We start from the raw sequence: 27,114 nt of genomic DNA, 5'->3' as shown, positions 1-27,114 counted from the left end.
AAAATCACGTCCATTTACCGTAATTGTCGGGCTATAAGCCGCTACTTTTTGCACCAGCTTTGAACCCTGCGGCTTTTAGTCAGGTGCGGCTTTTCTATAGATTGTCCGTGATTTTTGTCTCATCGTAAGACGATTTGTTTTGTTTGTGTCGCTGTTGTACGGCACTACGTTGCCTGGCGGAAGGATCGGGGTTCAAGAGTGGTATGTTGGTCACATGTCCATCCGCCAGGCAACATAGTGCCGTACGAAGTAGCGCGAAAAACAAACTTCAAAGTAGCGCTACGCGTTCAGCGGGAGTCGTGGATGACCAGCGGCGATAAACTTGTGAAAAGCAAGTTATGCTCAACTCCACCGGTGGATTCTGACAGCGTGGAAAAGTGTGAAAACATCCATGATCACCAACGGATTTCGAAGGGCTGGACTGCTGCATGATGGAGAGGAGGACACCGCCACGGCCCTTCTGAGGGTGTTCGACTCTGACACTGACAACGAGGATTTGTTTGGTTTTGTAAGTGACAACGAAGGAGAGAAGCTGAAAGTGGATGACGAAGCCACCCTGAGCCTGTTCGTATCCACACTGGAGAAGAGGACTTTGGTGGTTTTAGTGCGCAGGAAGAAGAGAAAGATGGTGAATGACTGACTTTTCTTCTTGTTAAAGCCGTGTCGCTGCACCTGAGCCTAAAAGGTAGTCCAATCTATTGTTCTGGTGTGCTGTAGGTTATTGTTATGTACTACATTTGTTACTCATTTATGAAGCACAGTACATGTTTCGTACTTGTAATTACCGCTACTTGTACATATACCTAAAAAGTTATGCAAATATGTACCGGTAACTTGTTTTTCAAAATATTAATAAAAGGGGTGTGTCTCCAAACAGCCATCTCTTTCCTGACAATTCCCTTTGTGCATATTCTCTTACATATGAAAAGTCAACATTGAAACACCTGCGGCTTTTGGTCAGGTGCGGCTAATGTATGTACAAAACAGGATTTCCCCTGATTTTAGCTTGTGCGGCTAATATTCAGGTGCGCTTTGTAGTCCGGGAAATACGGTAATTCAGAATGAACTCGTCACATCTGGATATTAAAATAAAGAACAAGTCATGTAAACAGCATTAAAAGCCCGAGCCTTTAAATATTTAAAGTCAAGGCTCGAGTACTAAAGCGTAGGGGCATTCCTTCGTACGGACTTCTTTAAGTCGCGTTCAGGACCTGTGAGGTGTGCTGGGCTCATCTGAATACTCCCAGTAAGCAAACGCCACCAGTAAACGGCCTCGAGCTGCCGTTTCTTCTTCTCTCTGAACTTTCAGGATGAGGTAATGGTTGCTCACAGCTCGACTTCCTGTCAGGCATTAGCTGCAGGAATCTATTTAAAGGAAAGGCGCGCTCCGGCTGAGGGAGGCGAGTTCAGCCATCCGCCGACCTTTTAATGCTCTAATTCAATTCAATAACTGCCTGTAATCACTTTGGCTCGGGACTATTTATACTGCGTTTTCCTGCACTACAGACGGTACAGTAGCAGCAGTCTCTCCTGCCAAAGTGCCCACGAGCAAAACACCAGACAGTCCCCTGTATACTCCATCTGCATCTCTGGATGGGAGCCATGAAAACGATTAAAAGTAGGACAAAAGCTGAAGCGATGAGTCAGCAGGTGAAACTGTGAGCAGGTTTGAAACGTTCCTGAGACGCGTAGAAGGAATCTTACAGGCTGATTTACACATGAGTAGGTGGAGCCAAACCACGGCGCCATCGGTCTGTTTTACCTTTTCAATGCTATGTTGGATTTTCAAACATATTCATGAATCTAACTGATTATTGAACGAAATACTCGCCGGACGTTCTGAGGATGAACTTAATATTAACACAAGAGCTGCAGTTCAAAATGACTGAGCTATAATCATTCGAGCCATCAACCAAATCCCAAACGTTTAAATCAGGACGTTTGATCGTATCACCCCGGGCGGCTGTCACCGAACAATCAATAAAGACAGATGTAGCTCTTATTTAACCTTTCAGCACCAAACCTGCTCTCAGCCAGTTTACTGCAGGACTGCTGCCACCATTAACCCAAATCCACCAGTCTTTAAAAAGTCTTACTAACAAATAAAATATTATGCAGACATAAATGTTGTTTTAATGAAATGTCTTAGACGTTATTAACACAGAGTAAACCCCTCCACCCAGGTCTTCTCAGTCCTTCCTCCACAAACAGTCAACACAAACGTTTCTGAGCAAAGAGCTGAAGTTCGGCCAAAGTCCGTCGTTTACGGTCAGGAAGAAAACGACTGAATGCTTAATGCTGAGAGCAGGCTGTGACATCAGCACGACGTCACTGCCTCGCCACGTCTCCCATCACAGATGAGCACAGAGCAGGTTTGCGTCCATGTGTCTCACGGCTGATTAACTAAACTGAGCCGCGATCTGATTGGCTGAGCGGATTAAAAATGAGATGCTGAGTGAAATAAAAGGAACGAAGTTCAGACGAGGAGCTGATGAAGAGGAGGACGTTTGCCGCTGTCAGGAGGCTGCTCTCCGAGCTGCGGTGGGGGGAGGGGTACATCTATAATGCATGAGGACTCACATGCACAGACGCACATAAGCAAACACACAAGAACGCACACACAAAGGAGGCCAGGGAGGACTGCGGGGCCATTAAATGGAGACGCAGCCATAAATCACGTGACCAGCCTCCCACTGACCAATCAGCCCCCACACAGGATTCAGTCAGCAGATACCGCGCGGTCGATAGTACGTGGGAGCGGAGTGTGTGTGCGCTCGTATTGCTGCCATTGTGGGGATCAGCTATTAAGGCCTGTAAGTGAGGACATTTTAGGAACTGGGGACATTTTAAGGGAAAACTGAGTTATAACATTTATGAACATCTGGGAGCAGCACAAACATCAGAGGAAAAACAAAGATATTTGGAATGTGAGGCGTTATTCAGGAACATCGTGTAATGGGACAGCATTAAGAGAAGTGTTTGAATATGTTGTAAGAAAACATGTGTGAAGCAATGTTTAGAAATGTTCTTGAAATTAGAATAACTAACGAACAATGAGCCATTTCCAAAAACCAAAGACCTCAATCCTGCTCCTCACATACAAGGTCTTAAATAATCAGGCCCCATCTTATCTTAATGACCTTGTAGTACCATATCACCCTATTAGAGCACTTCGCTCTCGCTCTGCAGGCCTACTTGTTGTTCCTGGAGTATTTAAAAGTAGAATGGGAGGCAGAGCCTTCAGTTTTCAGGCCCCTCTTCTGTGGAACCAGCTTCCAGTTTGGATTCAGGAGACAGACACTATCTCTACTTTCAAGATCAGGCTTCAAACTTTCCTTTTTGCTAAAGCATATAGTTAGGGCTGGACCAGGTGACCCTGAATCCTCCCTTAGTTATGCTGCAATAGACGTAGGCTGCCGGGGGATTCCCATGATGCACTGGGTGTTTCTGCTTCACTCACTATGTATTAACAGACCTTTCTGCACTGAATCATATCTGTTATTAACCTCTGTCTCTCTTCCACAGCATGTCTTTATCCTGTCTTCCTTCTCTCACCCCAACCAATCACAGCAGATGGCCCCGCCCCTCCCTGAGCCTGCTCTGCTTCCTGTTAAAAGGGAGTTTTTCCTTCCCACTGTTGCCAAAGTGCTGCTCATAGGGGGTCATATGATTGTTGGGTTTTTCTCTGTATCTATGAAGCGCCTTGAGGCGACTTTTGTTGTGATTTGGCGCTATATAAATAAAATTGAATTGAATTCAACGTGCAGGACGTACAGAGGACATGTGGGCTGTGGGGGACATTTGGCAAATGTTTAAGAAAGCCTGCTTACATTTTATTTTGAAAGTGGCACTCTTATGTTAAACCAATGTGGACCAATGTTTGGGACTTACTGGTTATTTCTGAAGTGAAGACATTTTGTTGTGTTTCGTTTTTGGAGCTATTCTTCAGTCTTACTATTCACAGAGCAGCTGCACGGTAAGTTTAGCTTCCTGTTTTATCTGCTTTATTCAATTTGAGCTCATCAGAAGAGGAAAAACCAGACGAAGAAGATCACGTATTTGTAAATTAGATTCAACGATGCCTTTTTAATCCATGAATAAAGAAGTTGTTGAAGTCTGCTTTAAAACTCTACGTGCAGCCGTCCTTCCTCACAGGCGAGCTCTGTAATGAAGCCACAATTAGTTTAAGCTTATGAAGATGAGCGTCTTCACAAGTGCAGATGTACAAATGTGTGTTTGTGTGTGGACTAATAGGAGGAAATTGCTAATCTAATCAGACCGCAATCCAATTGAAATCTACTGTATCTCACCTCTGTGAGCGCTCAAGTGAGAAAACGAGTCGGGGTTAAACGACGGCTGCCTCGGAAACGCACCGCGCTAATTAAACGAGAAAAAACGTCAATTTAAAAAAAGAAGAAGAAGAAAACCCACGTCAACAGCAAAAAGAGCAGCAGAGAAAGTGCGAGCAGGAAAAGTGACCTCCGGCGTGCCAGCAGTGATGAGGGTTTGCCCTTGACTTGGCTGAACGATGGCCACTGACACACACACACACACACACACGCTTTCAGACTGATGAGCTAGCTATCATTAGTATCAAGCCTTCAGCCAGGACAGTATCTCCAGAGCTACAGCTGCAGTTTATTTGGTAAAGTTAAACTCTCCGACGCTTCGTTAACCTGCGCGGCTGGGTTAACAACCTGCAGACTGTTGGTAGCAGCAGCCCCCATGCAGCGCTGCAGCTCCACCCAACGTGTCACTACCTGCAGATTAGCAGGAGACACAAAGCAGGGCCGGACCCTCCCACACCGGAGGACGACTCAGTCTTTGTTGGTGCATTTAGCCTCTGGCTCCTGTTGCTAACCTTCGTGCTACAACAGATCCACAGTGAGACCGTGAGTCCACAGAGCACCAGACACAACAAGAAAGTGTTAAAGAGAGAGCTGCTATTCAGACATGTGTGTACTGTGAGGCTGAAACATGGAGCAGGAAAAGGAAGACAAGTCTGCAGTTCCTTCATCGTCCAGCAGAGGCGCCGGTCGTGTTTACAGCCCGACACAAAACCTGCTCTATAGATGACACCTGCACAGGGCAGAATGTGTTATAACTCACCTGTGTATATGATATTAAGGCTTAGAGTTTGCACGATTAGGGGCGTGGCTGTCTGCGAGGCCTTGTTTTATTACTTCAATTTAAAGCTTTTAAAATAATTATTCTATTAGATAGAAACCAATGCACGTGCATCTTTGGAGCCACTTGTGTTGTAAATGTGATTTATTTAAAAATCAAAAGGCCGTGATGCTGTCGTTAGGAAAAATGATCTAATGATCAGGACATCCTGTTTAAAAGGCTCACACACATTTAAACAGCAGCTCTTTCTTTATCAATCATTTGCTTTAAAAGAAGTTCTGTTGAACTTTATTTTGAAAGTGCCAGACATCTGCCATCAAGGTGCCCTTGAGCAAGTCCCTGCTGCAGGTGTGTGTGTGTGTGTGTGTGTGTGTGTGTGTGTGTGTGTGTGTGTGTGTGTGTGTGTGTGTGTGTGTGTTTGCTGGGTAAATAAAGTCAAACAAACACAGACCACCCACCTGGTGCTGCCAGGAGGACAAAACAAACCACAACGAGTGTCTCTGACTGAGCACGCACACACCTGAGGTTAGCAACACCAGCTACAGAGTGAACCACGTGACTGACCAGCAGCTGCACACCTGGGTGAGAAGGTAACGTCACGTTCAAGGACAACAATTTAAATCAAAAATGAGAGAACCCGAGTGTGTCTGTGTTACTGAAGGGACACACAGACGCTCACACAGTGAGGGGACCGCTCCCTCTGTGGACACCACGTCCCCGTGAGGTCCATCAGTACATTTGATCATGAAACCTGCTTTAAAGGTGAGTCTGCAGGAGCGGCGATGGAAACGAGACCGCGTGTGGCTGCAGTGACACGTGGCTGTTTTTCCATCTCAGTGACGCCACTTAAACCCCCCCTCCCCAGCCCCTACCTGCCCCAACCCCACCCACCCCCCAGCTGCTACAATCAATGAAACTGAAATAGGATATGCAAACACACACAGTCCTTCTGTCTCTGCGTGCGCTCAGAAATATCAGTGAAATATTTTATTATTTCATTTGATTTAAAATCTTTCTCTCCTGCAGCATCAAAATCCGACGTCCAGCCAACGACGACCTGCGGCATCATCAAAACTGACGGCAGCATGGAAGCGCTGCTGCTGCAGGGTGAAGCAGCGTAACATGACGAAGCGTTTAGCAGATGGAGAAATGATGCAGCACTTTCTTTGCTGGACTGATTTTCTTGCAGCATTTTCAGGAAGCTGCTCGTATGAGACTGTTGGTTTTCAGCTCCGTTCCTGAAGATGTTCTGTCTAAAACTGAGCTGAGGAGAGACTAATCGTACATTTTATCCATTTTCTGCTATTTATCTGGGTCTCGGGGGCAGTGATGCCCAGACCCCCCAACTCTTCTGGAGGAGGTGGCAGGGATGTTCCCATGCTAGCTGTGAGACATAATCTCCTCCCCCGTGTCCCGGGCCTCCTCGTGGTTGGAGACCCTCACTCCAGCTCTGAGGAAACTCCTTTCTGCTGCTTCTGACCTCAGTCGTTCAGTCACAGCTCACAGTTACAGGTGAGGCTCAATCAACAGCTTCACCATCACCTCCACCACAGCAGACCGACGCAGCATCCTCATCACTGCTGATGCTGCACCATTACACCTGAAAAACTGGTTCCACTCTTTCCCAACACAAAGCAACCACTTCACTGGCTTCAAACCAACAACCCCGGTGCAAACCATCCCAGTGCACGCTGGAAGCCACGAATCATCCTCACACCTAAACCTTTCCAAGCCGTGGTAACAAAAACGTACAGATACTGTCCAGGTTCAACCCCAGGATTCCTGGAAGAGTCCGTCTCCCACCAGGAACAGGTGTGACTCAACGCTGCCATAACCACAGAGCACACTAAAGAACCGCCAACAGGCTAGAAATCTGCTCCTTTGTGAATTCTCTCATTTCTGTTCCTAAACTAAAGCTGGAATTCACATATTCATGGGACAAGCACAAGGATACAGCTCCTCCTGGAGGTTTGGGTTATTTAAAAAATAACAGCAAGTTAAACTCACAACAAACATGTGTGAAAGCAGGTCGTGTATCAGCACAGCATTAGCATGAAAACTAGAAGTTAGCCTGGTGTGTGTTGGAATGAAAACACCACAGCAGGATTGTACTGTCCTCACTTGCAGCGTTTGTTCAGACTTGTGGAGATTGGAGGAGGAGGAGGAGGAGGAGGAGGAGGAGGAGAGCTGGCAGCATCACTGTGATGTGGACGATTACATAAAAAAATAATTATTACTACAGAGCTGCTGCTGCTGCATGATACAGCAGCATCTGTTACCGGCAGGGTTACGTGAGCTGGATTTCACTCCGGTGATCATCCAACATGGCTGACAGAGAGGAAGAATTCAGGAACAATTGAAAAGGAAAAGAAAAAAGGAGCGAGGAGATTCAGTCACCAGGAACCAAAAAGATTGGTGCTTCACACCGACGGGAAACACGGGGAAGAAGGAAAGCTGCCAGGACACGGGTGGAAATAAGACAGGGATGCAGAGAAGCAGCAAAAAGAGGAAGGGGTGGGAGGAAAGATGGAGGAGAGGATGAAATGGAGGGAGGAAAATCATGAATGGGTGATGGAGAGCTCAAATGGAAGAGGTGGTGGAGGAGAAAAGAAAGACGCAGGAAGCACGTGCACAAATGAAAGGTGGAGGAAAATCTGAGAAAATATTCAGAGAGCAAAAATAAAGTGAGGCCACAGCAGCTGGTTCATCTTCACATCTCCGTCTCATTTTTGGATACGAATTCCTAATATGGTCATCTCAGGCTAAGAAGCCCCGCCCATCTGCTGTTAGAACTTCCAGCTTATTTCAGACAGAGGATGAACTGAGGCCCAGCGTGACTCATGCTAAGCACCTCTAACAGAGCCCAGGAATAAAAGTCAGAACGGGCACAGACAGAAACTCTGACATCCTGAAAAGTGTCGGTGAGTTTTACGTCAGATTTATCGGGTTTAGAGCGCTCTGTCTGCAGCTAATAAAAGCTTCTTCCATCTCCACCTTTGGTTTTTATTCCAGCTTCAAACATGAGCCTGAGATCTGATTAGCAGACCAAATGTTTGAGACTCAGATTTGGTCCAAATGAAGCTCATGCAGTTTATGTCTTATTCATGTGACGCCTCTAACGAGGTTCTGTAAGAAGTTATTAAGCACTAAGTGGAGACAGAAGGAGTAAACTCTATCCTGAGTCGATTATTTGAATGAATCGTGTCTTTATTACAGTCGAACCTCAATCACAACACAAGCGAGCTGCGTGCTCAGCAGGGCTGCTGATGGGTCTCCGGTCTTTGTACGATCTGAGCATCAGAGGTGTTTCACAGGGCGGTAACTGTGAGGACGTCCTCAGCACAGCCTCGCCACCGTCTGACCTCATTACTGCGTAAAAGTGAACTCTGTGAACTTTGAGCCTTCAGGCAGCCAATCGTATATCAGATGGAGACAAAGTACAGGGACTCATTTTAATTCTCACGCTGCAGCAAATAACCTAAGCCCAACAGAAAGTGAAAATAAAAGTGATTCATCAGAAAATAGCGACTTTAAAAAATGGTCCCACACAGCGAGGGACCCCCGTCTGCTGGCCTCACGTAGAAACATATTTCAACTGTTTGCTTTTTATCCTGATTTAAAGACTTTTCAGTTGAGACTCAGCTCAGACGCTGAGGGAGGTTCATTACGTTACTGACTGAACTGAGAATGAAGTCGTCACGGACAGGCTCCTCGATCATCTCCAAGACAACCACATCAAGAGACTAACCGCTGTGTTTCTACCATGTTAACCTTTCTGTTAGGACACAGCCTTGTTGGGAAGCTTTTACTTTGTGTATATTAAGCTAGCATGTTGCCTTTAAATTGGTTATTTCGGTCCTTCGGTCTCCACCTGCTCTGCTCCGTGTGCGGTGAGAAAAGGTGGCGTTCGGTGTTCCCGTTGGCTTTGAGCAAGGCGACGTGCTGAAGTGTTTCGCTTTGCTCGAATTGTTTGCACTGAAATTTGAAAGAATTTCAATTGTTGAAGCAAAAGCATCAGCCAAGTCACATCGAGTCAAACGCTCCCATACAGCCGTCAGCCAATGAAATCACGTTACCAAAGCCAAGAGAGCGAGCGGGCAGCGTGACCTGCTCAAAACGTGGGAATCACTGCGGGGTACAATCACCGTGTTTAAGAACAGTTACTCACAGGCAGCTAGCTTTGCTAACTGCTAATTGAAGCACGACTAGCTTGCCTCGTGGTGGTTAGTTACTGACACCGTGACCATGAAGGCAGCAGAGATACGCCCACAAACATGAAGAACACCAACATCAAGCACTGAAGCGTTCACATAAGAACAGGGAGGTGACAAGCTTGGCCCTCATCACCCAGGCCGCCTATCAACCATCGGTTGCTAGGGAAACGTGCTGGCTGTCACTGCGTGAGATTGGTCGCAAAAGATGGGGGCACCAAAAACCTCTGTGTGATTGCTTTGGTCACCAGCAGGTTGCCAGAGTTGCACTTAGATACACTGAAGAAGGCAACTCATCTCCACGTTAGCGTCTTTCTAACGAGCGAGCCGTGAGACCGGAGAGAGGGCGACACAAGACTGTGTTCTTTCAAAGTAAGGGTTGTGCTTAACTAGTGCAAAAAGGTGCGACTTTTACTTTGGAGGTGACTGGTCTCCATTTCCAGTTTGTGACTCTTCCGCTTGAAGAGAAGTTGGCGAGTGTTTGCAGACAAGTCAGCGTCTTCCATGCAAATTATGGGCGACCATGGCAACCTGCTAGAAACCAAAGCAACCATCTTTCGACCACTTTCACCTGAAAACTACCAGCAACCACCTGCCAACTGGTCAGCTGGCAGGTGTCCACAGTAGACGACCTCATTCATCTTTGTCCTGCTAACTTTTATTATTCTTCGTTTTTATTCATCACATTTCATTTTATAAAGTTAAGTCTGACACAAGAATGATTCGCAGTGATTTCACCAAAAGAAAAGTTTCAGAAACGACTTCTCAGCAGAACGGACGGATCCGTTTTCTGGTGACACATCAGAGGCTCTGGTGAGTCCAGGACTTGGGGTTGGGACCAGTTTTAGCAGACCGAGCAGCTCATTGTAAAGTCTGAGCTCATCTATCAGGCAGAATCGTCCTCTTTACATCAGGTGAGTCTCTTTGTTCACACAGCAGGAAACAGTTCAACGATTTTCTGATAATTCAGTGAAATTTGGCTGATTTTAGTCTTTCTGTCTGAGGAAATCTGTGTCTGTTCAGCTGCTCTCAAGTTCCAATCACTGATTTTCTTTTTGATCAGAAAGCAGGAGGCAGACTGACAGAGGGAGAAAGGACAATAAAAGAGAGAAGAGAGGAAGCTAGGAAGGTGTAGGAAGGGAGGAGATAAGGAAATAAGAAGCAAGATGAAAAATGAGGTAAGGGAAAAGGAAAATATGAAAAAGGGCCAGAGAAGAAGTGATGGAGGTAATACACCTTGAAGGAAGGATGGGTGGAGGAAAAGAGGTGAAGATGGAGGGATGAGGAGAGAATGAGAGAAGGGCGGATGACTGATTCAAGATTCAGGAAGTTTTTTTGTCATTCGGTGACTTATTCACAGAAATAAACAGGCGAGTGTGTCTCACTACAGAGCAACAATAAGAGCAGCAACACAAGCTAACATTAGCACAGCCCACCAGCAGCTGACCCACACTCAGGTGTAAACAGCCACACCAGTCAGGTACAGCCTCACAGGAGGCAGCGAGGACGAAAAGGAGGCAAAGAGGAGGAAGAGAGGAGGAAAAGGAGGCAGAGAGGAGGAAGAGAGGAGGCAAAGAGGAGGAAAAGGAGGCAGAGAGGAGGAAAATGAGGAAGAGAGGAGGCAGAGAGGAGGAAAAGGAGGCAGAGAGGAGGAAGAGAGGAGGAAAAGGAGGAAAAGGAGGCAGAGAGGAGGAAAATGAGGAAGAGAGGAGGCAAAGAGGAGGAAGAGAGGAGGAAAATGAGGAAGAGAGGAGGAAAAGGAGGAAAAGGAGGCAGAGAGGAGGCAGGGGGGTGGACGGACAGCAGTGCGGTAAACTCAGGCGCTGCTGAGCCCCTCACTTTCTCAATGCAAATCACCTCAACACACACACACAGCATTCAGCTGGTGATTTATTGATCACGTATTATTGATCAGGCTCCTCCCAGAAACACAGAGAGGTGGAGCAGAAAGATGGAGGTATGGAGGTGAAGAAACTGCAACAAATGAGGATTCATTCATAAAAACATCCCAGGGTCGATCAATAATCGGTGACACGCGCTGATGGCGGATCGATGCGTGTACGAATGTGCGCGTGCAGCTATGCTCCGCCTCACGCGAACCCGGCTGAACCCAAGGTGGTGTCGGCGGCGGGAGGCGCGTGGAGGTGCTGCAGAGTTTGACTCGCTGATGTGACACCCCCCCCCCCTCCCACCACCACCACCACCCAGCATCAGCTGTTCGCTCGCGGCGGCCGCATAAACGCCGCATCTCTCCGCATTCCGCACGCGCGTCAAAGCCGCACAGGACCGTGACCCCCCCCCCCCCCCGGATCCCTCCCTTCTGACGGTGGCCCCACACTCACGCGGCTCCGTCAGGGAGGAGGCGCGCGCAGCTCCTGGATGCGGCCTGGAAAAAAAAAAATCTCTGCATTTTGGTCCCCCCCCCCCCCCCCTTCCCCCCATCAGGTCACACAGGCACGCGCGGCCTGAATGCGCGCGGATGGGCGCGTGTTGAAGCCGTTTTCCCATCATGCACGGGGGGGCTCTGCGGCGGCCTTTGATGTTAGCGCCACAAAACCCCAAAAACAGCAGAAATAAAAAAAAGCGGGAAAGTGTCCGGCCGCAGCCGTGACCTCCACTCACGCACGCGCACGGAGCACGCGCTCAGGCCGACAGTAACGGTCCGTCCTCGCGCTCTGTATTCACAGCATGAAGCTCCGCAGAGCCACAGTCCCCCTCCCCCCTCCCCCCGCTCCTCCGGAGGCCGCAGGAGGAGGATGTGCGAACATGATGGAGGCCGACAGGGAAGAGGAGACGGAGGAGGAGGAGGAGAGCTTACGCTTCGCAGTTCCGCCGTGCGGTCCTTCATCGTGTCGCCGCGCCGCTGCTACAAACGGAGAATCGTCCCTGGTCCAGGGGGGAGGGGGGGAGGCTTCCGGCTCCGCGTCGTTCGTCGTTTTCTCCGCTGCGAGGTCCTCGCGGTCCTCCTGCTGCTGCTCCTCTCGGCTCTTCTTCACGGAGGCAGAGATGGAGGGAGGAACGCGTCTCCGCCTTCTGCTTCTGCTCCTCGGGCTCGCTGTCCGCGCCTCCTTCTTCCTCCCGCGTCCTTCTTCTTATTCGGTTTTTTTTTTTAATGTCCGCCGCTCTGGCTCGGCTGGCCCCCCCGTCGGTCCGCGGCTTTCTCTTCTTCCTCCTCGGTGTGGTCGCAGTGTGGCCCCGCAGCGCGCAAAGCAGCAGCCCGGCAGGAAAACCGAGCGAGAGAGAGAGGGGGAGGAGGCACGGGGGAGGTGGTACTGATGCTGCAGAAAAGAGAGAGGAGGGAGGCAGGGAGGAGAGGGGTGGGGGCGATGCGGAGGGAATGGAGAGACAGGGCGCAGGCGCAGTTCCCTCCCCGCCCTCCCTACCTGCTCCCCCTCCTCCCCCCTCCGCAGCACAGGGGGGGAGGAGGTGTGCTTGAATTCAGGTGAATCAGGTTCAAGAAGGGGGGGTCATACATGTAAATCACAGCAGGGTAAGAGAGCACAGGAACGTTCCTGTTGGATCATCACGTGTTCATTAACACATGAACGAACATCCACATGCAAACAGTTCATTAAACTTTGGTGAAGATTTCACACATTATTAACAATTCAAATGAGACACACTCACCAGCCGCTTTGTTAACTTTTCACCTGCTCATTAACCCAAACAGCCAATCACGTGGCAGCAGCGGCATTTAGGCTTGTATGGTGAAGACAAGCCGCGCGCTGAGCATCCGATAAGAAGGAAACAGGAAGTCAAATAAGTACGTTTTACAAGGAAGGTCTGCAAAAGAGCATCTCTGAGCGCACAGCTCCACTGTCACAGATCTCAGAGCAGCTTTGGGATGTGGAGGGACAGCCGATTCCCATCATGGATGAGGCGGTTGTGTGATGATATCATGATGATGTCAACATGGAGGAACGTTTCCAGCAGCTTGTTGAATCTGATGCGTGAAAGACAAAGGTGTACCTAATAAAGTGTCCAGTGTGTGTTCGGTGCAATATGAGGTCTGAGTGTGGAGATGTGAGCTTTCAGGGGGGCGTGATAAACGAGTCCTCGGTCTCCTAAATGGAGTTTTAATGGTGGAGATGAACTCTGGATCTCCGACGGGCTGGCTCAGCGCCCGGGAGAAGCACCACCAGCCCCCACCCACCTCCATTACCACACTCCTTTCACCCCCTCCTCATCCTCACTTGTCAAATCGTTATTTAAATGTTCGGTGCTCGACGGGAAAAAGGAGCACTTTGTGTGATCGGAGAGGAGGAGGGAGGTCTGCTTGACATGATGGTAAAAGGACTCTGGTGTCATCACGGATTCACCTTGCCGTCTCGCCCGCCCCGCAGGTGAACGGTGTGACCCATTATTGAATCAGCCTGACCACAGTAACACTGCTGGTCAGTTTCTGGGCTCAGTCACTCATGTCGGGTCACAGTGAATGAAAATAAAAGTCATCTGTACAAATGTTGCTCATTGGAAGATTACCCAGGATACGCTCACTGATGGGTGACTGCAGGCGATGAGGGTGTCGTTCCACAGCAAGCCCTCACTCGCCACAGCCTCAAAGCACCAAGGCGGCATCGGCCAGAATATTCACATCCGTGCTTCAAAACTTGACTTGAAGCACTGAGGTGACATCACAGCGGCATAGCTGGACGGGCATTTGCCCAGTGGGCCGATGGTGATTTTTCATTTTTATGGGCCGATGATTTTTTTTATTATTATTTATTTTATAACAGTATAAACAATGAAAGGTGGTGGATTGGCCAGATGCTGGCAGATGTGTAAAAATAACCCAGTTGTTTGGTGGTGGCTATGGCGGAGCTGCCACAAGAGGACAAGTGGATGAGGGAAAGGAGAGGCAGCAGGAGAGACCCGAGGCGGCCGCCCGTCCGAGCGTCAGGTGAACTGAACTTCAGGTAAGAAGTTATGACCTGCAGTCTGTCTGTGTCAGGTATAAACCAAGTTTAGGTGGAGTTTATTTTAGCTGTGCTGACTTTTTACCGTCAGTTACAATAACTCGTACTGCGTGAGCTAGCATGATGGAGTTTCTACAGCTGGGTGGGTGCTGTGATGTTACTGATAGTGAACTTTATTCATAAGGTTAGTTAGTAGAGTTGCCAAGCGTCCTGTAATAAACGGAATTGTCTCGTATTCAGAGAAAATATTACGCGTTTCGTATTGAGGTGAAAAGGAACACAGTTTGTTCCGGACTTCAGCTAGAATGGAAAAAGACACAAAGCTGGAGTTTTTCTCTGTCTTTACGCTGCAGCTGCCTCTTCTTCTCTCATTCAATCGTGAAACTGATCAATGATCAGCTGATCGGCTTTTCTCTCTTGTTTATTTATCGCCCACTTTGCGCCAGAAAGAGGAAACCAGCGGATGTCGCGCTAAACAACAGCAGCACATTTAAGCTTGATCAGCTGTTGTTAGAATTTATTTAATATTACTTTCTAGTATCAGCTGATGTTTGCTGGAGCCACAGCTGTAAAGCTGCTGGTCATGATGTCGGTTTGGATATGTGGTGAGAGGGAAACATGAAGATGAAACCAGGAGATGTCCTTACTGGATCATCAGAGCTGTGATGGAGAAACAGGTTTACCCTTTAGGTGACATGGATGAGTTGAAGTTATGAACTGTTTCTGAGAGACACATAACACCAGGATCCTTTTCTAAGCAGCTGACAGCTGGTAACTGTGCAGGGGCGGGTCTAGCAAAGTGTTGCCAGGGGGCAGGTAGGGCATTAACAGGGAGAGGGGGGCACAAAGAAATACTTTTCTTTCTTATTCTCATTTAAAATGTCTCGCTTTTAATAAATAATTATCTGAATCTTACAACCAAAGTTTTTATCTGATGTACAACGTATAGAAATCATACATATACCAACAAGACTGTACATCACTGTCACAACAGCGTTTGTTTTCATTCAAAGGCTTTATGGTTTTTCCTGTAATACCTGGGGGGCCGGTCTCTAGTCAACATGCCTGGGCCGATTTTTTGTCCCAGTCCAGCCCTGCACAGCGGCCAGCGGGACACTGGTGTGGCTCGGTCATCACCAAATCCCTCGCTGTGGCTGCTGATGTCTCCAGATTTCTGAAGCAGACAGTGTGCGGTTTGCTTCCTCTACCTTGAGCCTTTATTGGAAAATAATTTCAAAATAAAAGCTGATCAGAATGTTTGAATGCTTTTAAAGGTTCTTCTTCCCCTCAGTAGCTTTTCCTTCTCACTGTGTCTTTTATTATTATTTTTATTCTTTATCATTGTTACTTCTTTTATACTAACAATATATTTAATTGTTAGATTGCTTTTACGTCAGCTGTGTTTAAATGTGCTACAGAAATGATCTGAGCTCACCGACTCCTTCATGAACTTGGCTGGTCGTCCATCTTTCATTTGGATTTAAAGCTGTTTTGTTGCTTCTCTTAAAATTTTACATCTTTTGATATTTTAATCTTGTGACAAAGTGGATGAGCAGCTGCAATGCTCTCCATTTGTCCCATATGTGTTGACCTTTTTTTTGCACATTATACACTTTATTCTGTTTCTATGTATTTGCTATGATTTGCTGTTTGTCATGTAACATTGCTGCACTCACTATCCCGGGTTTGTTTGCGGAAGCGTTCTGTTGCCGGCAAATTAAACATTCGGCAAATTAAGGTAAATACTCAGTTACACGTTTCTTTATATTTTATTGTGTTACAGATTAAGTCATTTGTTCATACTTTGTTCTGTCTTCTCAGTCTTCATGTGGGTCAGGTGTGGGGAAACGCCTGCTTAGCATTTCCTCATTTTAAAGTCCTGATGATGTCACACGTGACATCATCAGGTCGAACCAAGTGGAAATGCTTCCTTTTGTTTGTGTTGAATATTTTTCTTTTCATTAAGACAGCCATTTAGTTGTGTAAACGTGCATATTAGAAGTGTGAGGTTTTGTGTCTTTTTTAATCATCTGTGTAGAGTTTTAGATCCCTCAGTGTGAGTGAGGGGTACTGGCTGGAAATTGATGGCCCTATTTAAAGCCAGTCTCTACCAGACTCAGATGAGAGAGGAGAGGTGGGCTGTGTTAACAGAGCCATGGTCTGTTGAGTTTTGTTAATTGAGTTACTTTGGGGGGAAGTTTTGTTAAGTTACACATTAAATTGAGTTCACTGTAAATAAATTGCTCACCTCCGGAAACCTGAAATGTCTACTAGTCTGCTTTCCTACCACCTTCCTTGACGTTCGAGTCTGACTACTTCACAAATCTACTTCTGAACTTTTTCAGTAACCACTGGTCCAAAGTGGAGTTTGTATATTTTAAAATCATGAACAAAAGAAAAAGGATGAAAGATATATAAAAGTCAGGGAGGAGCTGCATTAAATGTGGTTTTCAGGGAAATCTGTGAAACAATAGTAGAAAAGCAGTGATGCGAACCCTGCAGCCCATTCAGAATGTATTAAATCAAGACTACGACAACTTCTAACCTGAGGATGTCCTTCTCTACCTCTGAAGCAGGCCTTCCTCATCCTCCCAGCTGCCTCTTGAGCCTTCAGATATCTGCAGTTTTAATAATGCCCTGTAACTGTAAACATCTGAAACAGGGTCATTGCTGTGAGGCAGGAGAGGGCATGCAGACGTGTTTTAACGACGAAGATCTCAGACGTCTGACGTACGTTCACTCGCACCACCGTTAAGTGTAAACGAGGGTCTCTGAACCTCCTGACTCAGTCGGCCAGAGGTCAACGCTGTGAGTCAGAGCTGAGTCACGAGTCCATGCCGCTCTGACCAATCAGAGCACAGAGAGACGGTGCTGGAGGGCCTTACAGAGCTGATGGTAAAAACCAGCTGGGGTCTTCTAAAAGATGACCAGCATTTGGAGGTCTGCCAGTTTAAAGTCTTTTAAAATGAATCGAGCTTCTCAGACGCATGATACTCAATCTGTCCATGTTAGCATGCATGCAACTGCTAGCTAACATTAGCTGAGGGTTGGATTTGAACCTCCAAATCAAAGAATTCCTTCACGAATCAAATGTTCACAAAAATCGAATCGGATGGTCTTTGTTTGAGAAAACTGTCTTTGTTCTGGCTAATGTTGGCTAACAGAGTACTTAATACCCAAGATAGCAGCTAGCTGGCTAATACTGTCTCTGTGTGAAGCTACATCAGCGTTAGCGTTTGTCTTCCTTTTTCAGGGGTTGGGTCTATAACCTGGTGTTTTGAGTTTATTTTGTATTTTTGTTTTTCTTATGTTAGATTGCTTTAATGTTAAGTTTTTGTGGTATTTAGTTAGGTTATAATGTAGTTTGGACGTTGCCTTTTGTTTCTACGTTCCTCTATCAGCCGTAGTTCTGCCCGTCGTGTTTTCCTGCTTTTGGGTCAGCACCACAAGCACAGTTTATGTTTATGTTGTCAATTTGTGATTAGTAAACTGTATTTTGTCATGAAAGGACCAAAGATTTTCAGGGCACAAAAACACATTTAATACCACAGTAAACATGTTCAGTTGCCGTGGTTTTCCATCGCTCGGGCAACGTTGCTTCCCCAGAAAGGAAAACGACTCTGAAAGTTTACTTTGTCTTTATAATCGAGGTTAAAATCTGAGCACTTAATAAATCTTAGATCATCTTTGCTGATGAAACACTGACACTGGAGTCACACTGATTCATACCCGTTTTGATCATAATTGATTGATCATCTATTAACTGTTGAACCAGTGATGGCAATGAGGCTGAAAAGACGATAATATACAGTTGACCGTCCAGGTATATATATGTATATGTATATGCAGGCCTCCGTGCAGGTCTGGTGTTAATGACGGAGGTTTGTCTCTGTCATCACTGTGGAGGGGTTTTGGTCCACTCGTCCTTGCTGCGTTGCTTCAGCTTATTCAGCTTTGCAGCATTCGTGTACGCACAGCCTCTCAGCCAGGTTGCATGCAGTGCCTGGACCTCTGTCCTGCTGATGACCCAGTTTTCTCCAAGTTCTCTCAGTGACTGCAAGACGCCCAAACCCTGATCCCTCCACCGCCGTGCTGACAGCTATTGTGAGGTGTTTGGTTTCCTCCAAACGTGGTGCTGTGCATTATAAACAAACAGCTCCACTTTGGTCTCATTTCTTCTTCCTTCAGGTGCAGCTCTGCAAAGTGAAGCCGTGATGTTCTTTTTTTTTTTTGCTTTCTCCTGCAACCCAAACAGTCCATCCTCGTTCAGCCGTTGTCTAATTGTGCTGTCATGAACTTTAACCTGCTAACTGTAGAGTCTGGTTTGGGGGTTTTCTGCACACTTAGGAAGATTGTGGAATTGTGTTTACACACCTGAATGTTCCAGACCTTCAAAATGCCAAAAACTTCAGCTTTTACAGAGACGATCACACTGATGGTGATCAGTTAATCAATGCAATTGATTAGCAGCACCTGGCTGCTGCTCACCCTCTTAATTCTTGTGGAAGCAGTAAGGATGGACGCTTTCACAGGACTGCACAGTCAGTCAGCAGGTCCCTCGGGTCAGGAGAGGTGGGGCCGGTTATTCTCAGTTTCTGTTTCATTTTGCAGTTTTCTCTGGTCTGAGTTTCAGCTCTGTAAATAAATGACTCACCTGGCAGAGTCACCTCACCTGCCTGACTTCCCTTCACTGATATTTGACTAAGACTACATAAAGCAAGTCGCCTTTCGTGGTTTTAAATTAATACGTAACAGTTTCACAATGAAATGCAGAAATTTCCTTCAGCAACACTGGAAATGATGAGTCAGAAACCAGAATTCAAACAGGATTAATCTGCTTAGAAATTTAATACGAGCTCAGCAAAAACAAATAAATGTCCTGCTCAAGGTCAAATATCAGGACTTACAGAAGATTAAAATAGTTAAAAATGGCAGCCAACAGAAAAAAGCAGAAATAAAGTTTCTCCTAATCTGTAGTTCTGATGCTTATCAGATAAAGACGGACTGAAAGCTTCCGTCAGCACTGGGAAGTCTGAGGGATCTTCCAGGAAGGGGGACGCTACTTTCCAGACATCTGATTGGCCAGTGGGTATAGGTTTTGTTCCTGCAGGTCTCTAATCTCAAGCATAACCGACAAACAGACTCCTAAATTCATAACATGACAGGTTGGTCTAATTTCAGCTGATCAATTATTGTCATTTATTGGTGACGTACTACACTGTCATTGCAAACATGTTGGATTTGTGTTTGTTCCTGTTCTGCTGAGGAGTCTTCAGCAGTGAGTAAGCGACAGTTTACCGCAGCCTGTGTGTCACACTGTCAGCAGTGTGTGTTCGGACTGTTTAACAGTCAGGACTGCTGACAGCGGCTGAAATATTCACCATTTCATTACATCTGTCATCACTGTTTGAGCTCTGTGAGCAAAGGCTAAAAAACTTTCTGCACATTTAGAAGGTTTTACTTATGCAGCTGATTCATAAAACCAATTATAACCAAAGGAAATCCACCAAATATCAGCCTGAAGCTCCAACCGTGGGAAGCTTCCCAGCAAACATGGTAGGAACAGCGATGGTATCGTCCCAGTAAAAACTGGTCTCTGTAGCACTGCGAGAACCGAAGCACAGATGAATGACTGTGATCAGAACCTGTATTTATATTTAAACCACATTTTGAGGCCATTAAGCTTACCTTACATCTAAATTCTATCCTACTTGTTGCCATGGTAAACTGACCATGTCTGGACTGTCACAGGTCAAAGGTTATTTGATGTCCAGCAGATGGTGAAATTCCTTCTTTGTCATCAGCACATTTTTCATTTTGGAACCTTTTTCAACCCAGACTGGACAGCAAGAGAAGCTGGGCAGCTGTTCATCGATGTGTTTGCTGGGTTGTATCGATGAAGCTCATTTGGATTTGAAGTTTTGTTGGTGTTCGGGTCATTTTACAACAACCTGCTGGTAAGTTTCCATGATGTGAGCTCATTCTGCTTTGGAGACTTTTGAGAAGTTTAACATCTGGATGCTACGCAGAGGAATAGCTGAAGATTCCTAAACAGCAAATGTTTTGAAGTGCAGTAACCATCAGCTGATCTTTTCTCTGTGTCTGATGTTGGTTCCAAAATGAAAACTGGGCAGATGTTGAAGATGTTACGTCCTGGACATCTTAGTTGAATGTCCACCTTGAACATAGCTTGATGTCCTTCAGGAATGTTGCTATAGGTTTTTCTTGAGTGCCTTCTGGACATCCTTCTCTGCCTTCGGATTCTGATCTGATATTTTTATTTAATGTCTGCTGAATGTCCTTCTTGGACTTTCTAACAACAGGAAATCTGTGTTAAGTTGTTGTTTTTTTAATTTAAACCTTCTTGATTGAGAGAATTGAGCAAAATTCCAACCTTTGGGGATGTTTGTCCTCCCACTGATCTGACAGACTACACACTGCTTAGGTCATATAACAGGTTTAATATCAATGATATCAGGGACAGAGGATGATTCCTGTGACAGTCCAGATATGTTAAATTCACCATACAAATGAGACATTTTACTCATACATAACCATGACTGGTTTCAGTCTTTTCCTCTGGTGATACTGGTCTGCCTGAGATGGCTTTTTGTGGCCAAATTACTCATCAATCAAATTGTATTGGGTTTAAAGAGACAGAAACATGCATTTTATTTCTACATTACAATGAACAAATCAAAGTTTTGTTCCATCTGTGGTTTGGTGTTGGTGACCGGTATTGAGATAACGTCAACATTTCATGCTTGCTTGGATTTTCTTAAATTATTTTGTAATCCATGCACTGCTTTTTCCTCCAGTTTCAGTAACCCTGGTGGTTCTTTGCATATCCCATCACATCCTGGTAGGTAGGCGAGGGGATGTAGCGCTCGCACAGCGACCCCTCCAGGCTGGGACCGCACACGACAGACAGGCGGACCAGCACTGAGCCGTGCTTCAGCTTGAACTTCTTGTTGATGTTTCGACCCATCGTGGGGATGACAGACACTTTCCCCAGCAGGTCATCGTCCCAGATGCTGTCCCGATCCCAAACCTCGAAAACAACGGGTCTGTGGAGGAAACGCAGAAGCACTACATCAGAGATCACCTGATTCTACTTGTGCTTCTCTAAGCTACTGTTTAGGAAGTATTTTATTTTGGTTCTTGAATACCTCACACTCTTTTTGATTTGGACATTTTAACATGCACATCTATGAGGACTGACTCACTGCTGGAACCTCAAGTGAACGCTAGAGAAACTGCAGGTTTTGGTTTACCACCCATAGAGTGGCTGTAAGTCTCAGATCTTGCAGAAACTGAAATTGATTAGTAATAATTAGTGTTGCTCACTTTCGTTCTTTGAGGTTGATGCTTCCAAAAGTAAAGAGGTAGTTCCACTGGGGGAAGTTGTTGTTCCAGATCACTGGTGTCGTGCCTCCTTGGTTGTTGTAGAAAACTTTAACATATCCGTCTGTCTTGCTGAAATAGTCGCCCCACAGCGCCTCAGCTCGGACCACCGTCACGTTCATCTGAGCTACACCTGCCGCGGCAGGACAGCAATGGGAGTCAACCATTCGATGACCTTGACACTGGCACGCACAGTTCTGCTTCCGGTGGCCAATCTTGCAGTTGGCGGGGCAGTGGAGCGGCTTGGCGCTTGTGAGAATGTAGTCACTGATGGCGTCTCGCAGGCTGGCCTTTAGGATGGGATTGTCTCTTATCTAACAAAGAGAATAGAGCTTTTAAATAATCTGGTTGAGGCTGAAAGTAACAGATTAAGAGTAAAACCAACAGACTGAATGAGGCTCAGACTGATGCTAAAAGGCAGCTAAACTGATGCAAGTTACATTTGGTTAAAAAAACAACGATGCTCTTAAGTTTCTACTTGATATCTTTAAACTGTACACATGTCTATATGCAGACAGAACAAATGTGACCTGAATATTGTGACAGTTTGTGTAAACATTGCTTCGGCCTTTAAAATGTGAGCAGAATATAATGCTTGGGGATTTAACTAGCTATTAAAATCTGTTATTAAAACTATAACCATATTTGTATAAATCGCACATATAAAAAAGTCCAAAATAAAAAAAAATACATGTAAGCATTAAACAAACGCCACTTTAATAAGAAAAACTCAAGAGTTGGTTGGGCTTTTCTTCACATGATGCATAGATATATTTTAGAGCAGCAGCACCCTCTAGTTGCTGAAGTAGTTGTGAACATGGCATAAGGAGGAGGTTAGGGTGGAGAGATGGGTCACCCAAACGAACTTTCATTTTTAATTTACAGTCAGCAGTCAGATTTCTTTTAACCGTGACTTTTATGACTCAAACTGCCATGGTTACCCAAACCCTAACCAAAACCATCTGAAGACATTTAAAGGGAAATAATAACTTTATCAGCTCAGTTTACCCTTCATTTGTTCCTCACCAATAAGTGCAGAGGGCTGATCTGGTAGGAAACCACTCCTGGGACACTCTTCAGAGACGCAAGCCATTTCTTATACCCCTCAGACCCTCTGGGATTGAACAGGATGTCCGTTATACCCCCATCTCCACCCAGCACCTGGGTCTTCCTGTCGGAGAAGGCCGCACTGAAGGTTGAAGCGGTTTTAAGGCTCTTGCTCTTCCGGCGGCAGAACTCACTGGAGGCGTGAACAGGGATGCCCTTAATGGTTGCGCTGGCTTCGGCAGACAGACAGGTGCTGACAGCCTGGATTGACAGTCCAGACATGGAGGTTTGGCAGGTCCGGATTGCGGTCATGGAGTGAACCCGACCCCCGAGTTGAACTCTGCGGATAAAGTGGGTCCCGTAGATTGAGATAAACTGACGGAAGGCGGAGGTGTTTTTGTGATCGTAGGTGGAGGGAAGGTTCTTCAGGGAGACCTCAAACTCTTTGCTCAGTGGGGGACGGGAGTGAAGACGGAAGCTGACGGTAAAGAAGGTAAGGGTTGACTGAGGCATGCAAGAATACAGCCACACAGGAGCACAGAGGAGGGACACCTTTTCAGGACCGACACAAACAGTCACCTGGATAGGTGACGTCAGGACGAGAGAATCAAACTCACGTGTAGTATTTGCATTTGAATTCGTGGCTAGTGAAGCTAAACTTATCACTCCGGCTGCGAGACTCTGCAAACGTTGATGACATGGAGTGAGATCCTCCGATGGCGACACCAGCAATTCCCTTAATGCCGAGGCCCACCTGAGAAGAGGTATACCAGAAACATGAGACATGGTACTCAGAGAGTGTTGAAATCAACATCAACAAGAGAATTTAGCATAAGCGAGGATCGTGTTTTAACTTCCAGGGAAAAGCAAAGCGAAGAGTTTGATGTGGTCTGAACTGATTTACAAGTTGATTCTATGTTTTATTTCAAAATCATAGTCCAATATTTCTGTTAACCATGACCGCAGTGCTGGACTGAAACCATCAGAAATTACTGAGCTCAGAGATCGCGTGAGCGGTAGACTTGGAGTTTGTATTCCAGGACAAAGTGAGTGTATTTTGTTCAAAAATGGACCAATATCTATTTCCTAAAGCTTGTCTTACACCATTACCCCCCCTCTACCATAGAATAGATTAAAATTAAAGTGCTCAGTTTGTGATTAATTTGAAAGCTGTTGAAATAATTAAATTGAGCATTTTGTTAAGAGATTGATGCTGACACGAGTGTTTTATTATGACATAAAAATATAATACTAATTAATTAACTTTATTATTATTAATCGCCTAATTCAGTCAGTCAACTGTATGGTTTCCATGTCAACCGATACAACCAATGTAAAACTAGGAAATCATTAATTATCATAATAATCTTTATTTCATTTAAAAGTTAAATGTATGCCAAACGTTAATACAAGTGTCCATAAAACACTTAAAATTAAAAAATAATTAAGGACTGCTGAAAATATGAGAGAGCGTTATTAAAAGTTTTGGGATTATATATTATTTTGAATTTGGAAACTTTTAAACGTTTACAGGATTATAATTTTCTTAAACAGTGTGAATTAGGATGACTGGGACATGAAGTTGAAGCAGCATTTCATCTGATTAATGTAAATCAAATTACTTTAGGGTGGGGTAAATATTCATAGGTGTGTTATCAGTGTTATGTCCTGTCCACCCTGTTACCTGTGGGTCGCCCCCTGCTGGACATTAATAGAATGCGGGCTTAATGGGTTTCAGTCCATCTTTTATATGCAGTTTGTGTGTGTTATTTGCTGAAGTCAGAAACTCTTCAACCTTCCAGCTGACTCCCAGCGATGAACTCCTCTCCTTCATCACTGACTGGCTGGACTCAAAGAGCTTGCTGCTGAGGCTGTGCTCGCACTGCACCTGAGGACAGAGAGCACGCTGGGTGATGCTGTTCACGTCAACATAAACACTATGTTTACTCTCTAACGAGGAGAAAAAGGGGTTGGCTAGAACTTCTGTTATGTTATAACAAGTTAGAGAGACAAGTGACTGTAAAGTGGAAACAGCTTGCAGGACAGAAACAACTGGATTATACTGCTAACACATCTGTACAGACACATGCTAACACAAAGCTAGCAAAGAAAACACAGTGAACATAAGAATAAATGCATGCAGACCCGAGCACAGCAGCCAGAGCCTGAAGGTCAACAGGTAACAAAGGCAGTGATGATCAGCCTGCAGCTTCTGTTTCTACCTGTTTAAGTGTTCACTGTAAAATCACCATGGCAACCTCTTTGAAGTCTCTTTGGGCTGATGTTCATCTTTGCTTTGTGCTTTCAGCTTTGAGCTCATATGTATAAACTAAAAGAAAGCTTGTACACGTGTCCTCATTAGCATTGGGATTTGTGTTGGTCTGTGGGGCTGTAGCCTCATCTTTATATTGTTAATTAGTAGTTAGCAATATAAAGATGAGGCTACATCACCATGTGACAATAAATGATACATCGTGATACCTGCTGTGACTGAAGGTTGATGTTACAACGACAAACTGATGCTGCCATACAGAAGCTGCTGGTTGGCGATTGTTGATTAGCTCCCACGGAGACGCCGAAGGAACTGAACAAGGTGGCCATGGATTTAGGATTCAGTGGGGCAGGAAGGATGCTTAACAGGGTCGGGACCTTTCATGTACTCCATGGTGAGGATGTTGAAAGATTATAAAGAGATTATAGAGATTATACAAGATTATAAAGAATGACTTCATCAGTGATGTACTGAAATGGTTGATGACACGGGGTGGTGATGAAGATGGTGTCAGTTGTGTCATCACCTGTAAAGGTCAAACTGAGGCTGGTGATGATTTTAGCACTGTGTGTCCAGTAAGAACTCCAGCAGGCAAAGCAGAAACAGCTGGAGAAGGAAAAGAAACACTCAGCAACCTGCACTTTGTGAAACTCCACGGCCACGGAATATGAACCACCTCCAAGGAACTTGGTAAGGCACAGGGAAGAATCAGATCTTACTCTGAGCACATCCCAAGGACATCAGCAGACGCTGAACCAAAGTTGAGACAATAGTGATGTTTTACATGTGCTTCACATCAGCTCCCTGACAACGTTTAGTGCAGCCACAAGCCGAGGAGGAAGCATCTGAAGGCATTTTCAAAACGTTACGATTTGAATGGCGTTCCGATGTCTGATGAGAATCTTCTGGGGCATTTGCGTATGGAGGCCAAAGCCAGCAGAGGTGACTGTTTGTACTTTGAGAAGCAGTTCCTGCATATGGATCCTGAACGCGGTTATGATGTGGCAAACGATTATTGCATTACTTTGGTAATGAGCTCCGGAGTGCTGCTGGCTGGACAGAAAGACCTTTGCTGCCGTCAGTGCTTAAGATGAAGAACCCGAATTTCTGCAGAAGTTGACACCAAATGCAATAAGAGCAGAAATGTGAAAGCTGAGGAAATAAGAATATTTAGAGACATTAACCTAAACTTTGTTTGGTTTTATTGCTTTCATTTAAACATCTATCGATTTAGAAAAATATTAAGAATGAAATCTGTAAGATTACAACAACAAAAAGGACGTGTCATCAGACTCTGTGTTGTGTCATATTTTTGTTAGCACATGTCGTACATTTTAATTAATTAATTAATTAATTAACCCTGTTGGAATTATTGTGCGAATTATTTTGAAATATTTAAAACAAAGTTTAAAGAATGAAGTCAGTCATGCAAGCGCATGTTGACAGTGTGAGAATGACATCAAATAGATGTGAATATTATTTTTTCTTTCAAGAAGTCACTTTTAATAGTTCACATGAGCTGTCTGCATAAATAAAACGTGTGAATGTGCTGACCTTGATGCGCCAGTCGAGCACTGAAACGGGCAGCTTCTGGATCTGTGGGAGGAGGACAGCATTTCTCTGTGAGTGAGCAGAAACAGCAGCGGCACGACTGAAACTGCTGAAAGAGCTTTGGGAGGGGAGGCACCTGGTTGAGGAGGCGGTTGTGGCACACGGTGCAGTTCCCCTGAGCACCCCCCACCATGTAGTCCTTCACGTTGACCACAAGGGCCCCGCTGGTCTGCAGCTTCACCACATCGAAACCCTCGCCGACCAGATTGTGACCCGGCACGAAGGGAACCTTCTGACACTCGGTGAACGAGCTGGTCTGACACCCCAGACAGAGAGGGAGGAAGACGAGGAGGAGGAAGGAGGACAGCATCGCAGCTGGGAGGAAGAAGAAAGTCAATCGCTTACATGTTTCAGATCAGCAAGCACATTTCAACATTAGACAAAGATAACCCGAGTTGGACGGGTCGATCATAATTCATGCTGCAGAATAATTCCAAGTCAACAGGAACCCGGAACAGTTAAGGTCAGAGGTCGTCATTCAACAATAAAAAAGAGAATGCCAGCCCACATGAAGGGTTTGGCCTAG

The 27,114-nt window shown here is 45.6% G+C and overlaps 2 protein-coding genes and 1 long non-coding RNA gene across 5 annotated transcripts in view; all 3 read right to left on the bottom strand.

Annotated features, from left to right (window-relative positions):
• Positions 1-12,629, bottom strand: part of stx1b (syntaxin 1B) — a 44,372-nt gene extending 31,743 nt beyond the window's left edge. The window contains exon 1 of the mRNA XM_040031781.1: positions 12,157-12,629. Within this exon, the coding sequence (XP_039887715.1) occupies positions 12,157-12,186 (30 nt within the window). The 5' untranslated portion in view covers positions 12,187-12,629. The remainder of the gene's footprint in view (positions 1-12,156) is intronic.
• LOC120733520 lies at positions 955-11,961 on the bottom strand. Its single transcript, XR_005695844.1, has 4 exons — positions 11,951-11,961; positions 8,482-8,489; positions 6,966-6,973; positions 955-1,753 (listed from the first exon to the last, which is right to left on the bottom strand). It is a non-coding gene; the product is annotated as an uncharacterized LOC120733520 (long non-coding RNA).
• Positions 12,630-18,700: 6,071 nt separating the features above from the next.
• Positions 18,701-26,925, bottom strand: prf1.3 (perforin 1.3). Of its 3 annotated transcripts, none has more exons than XM_040031776.1 (7): positions 26,665-26,925; positions 26,532-26,573; positions 24,501-24,593; positions 23,323-23,459; positions 22,685-23,183; positions 21,602-21,972; positions 18,701-21,321 (listed from the first exon to the last, which is right to left on the bottom strand). In XM_040031776.1, exons 1-7 carry the CDS (start codon positions 26,896-26,898, stop codon positions 21,075-21,077), a joined length of 1,623 nt encoding a protein of 540 aa, XP_039887710.1. In that variant the 5' UTR covers positions 26,899-26,925; the 3' UTR covers positions 18,701-21,074. The 3 variants fall into 3 exon arrangements, with proteins under 3 accessions (XP_039887710.1, XP_039887712.1, XP_039887711.1); XM_040031778.1 differs by lacking the exons at positions 26,532-26,573; positions 26,665-26,925 and adding exons at positions 25,187-25,583; positions 25,697-26,510; XM_040031777.1 differs by lacking the exons at positions 26,532-26,573; positions 26,665-26,925 and adding an exon at positions 25,187-26,510.
• Positions 26,926-27,114: the final 189 nt, after the last annotated feature.

Source organism: Simochromis diagramma, unplaced genomic scaffold, assembly GCF_900408965.1.
Source record: "Simochromis diagramma unplaced genomic scaffold, fSimDia1.1 OVJJ01000228.1, whole genome shotgun sequence".
Classification (NCBI taxonomy): domain Eukaryota; kingdom Metazoa; phylum Chordata; class Actinopteri; order Cichliformes; family Cichlidae; genus Simochromis; species Simochromis diagramma.
The sequence above is the reverse complement of the archived record's forward strand: the minus strand, read 5'-3'. Positions and strand labels throughout refer to the sequence as shown.

Bases quoted from the DNA above. Each gene is read 5' to 3' on its own strand.
- prf1.3 (XM_040031776.1), bottom strand. From the start codon at position 26,898: ATGCTGTCCTCCTTCCTCCTCCTCGTCTTCCTCCCTCTCTGTCTGGGG. The intron at 26,574-26,664 runs GTGCCTCCCCTC...CTCCTCCCACAG, and splicing joins ACAACCGCCTCCTCAACCAG to ATCCAGAAGCTGCCCGTTTC. The intron at 24,594-26,531 runs GTCAGCACATTC...CTCTGTCCTCAG, and splicing joins TGCTCGACTGGCGCATCAAG to GTGCAGTGCGAGCACAGCCT.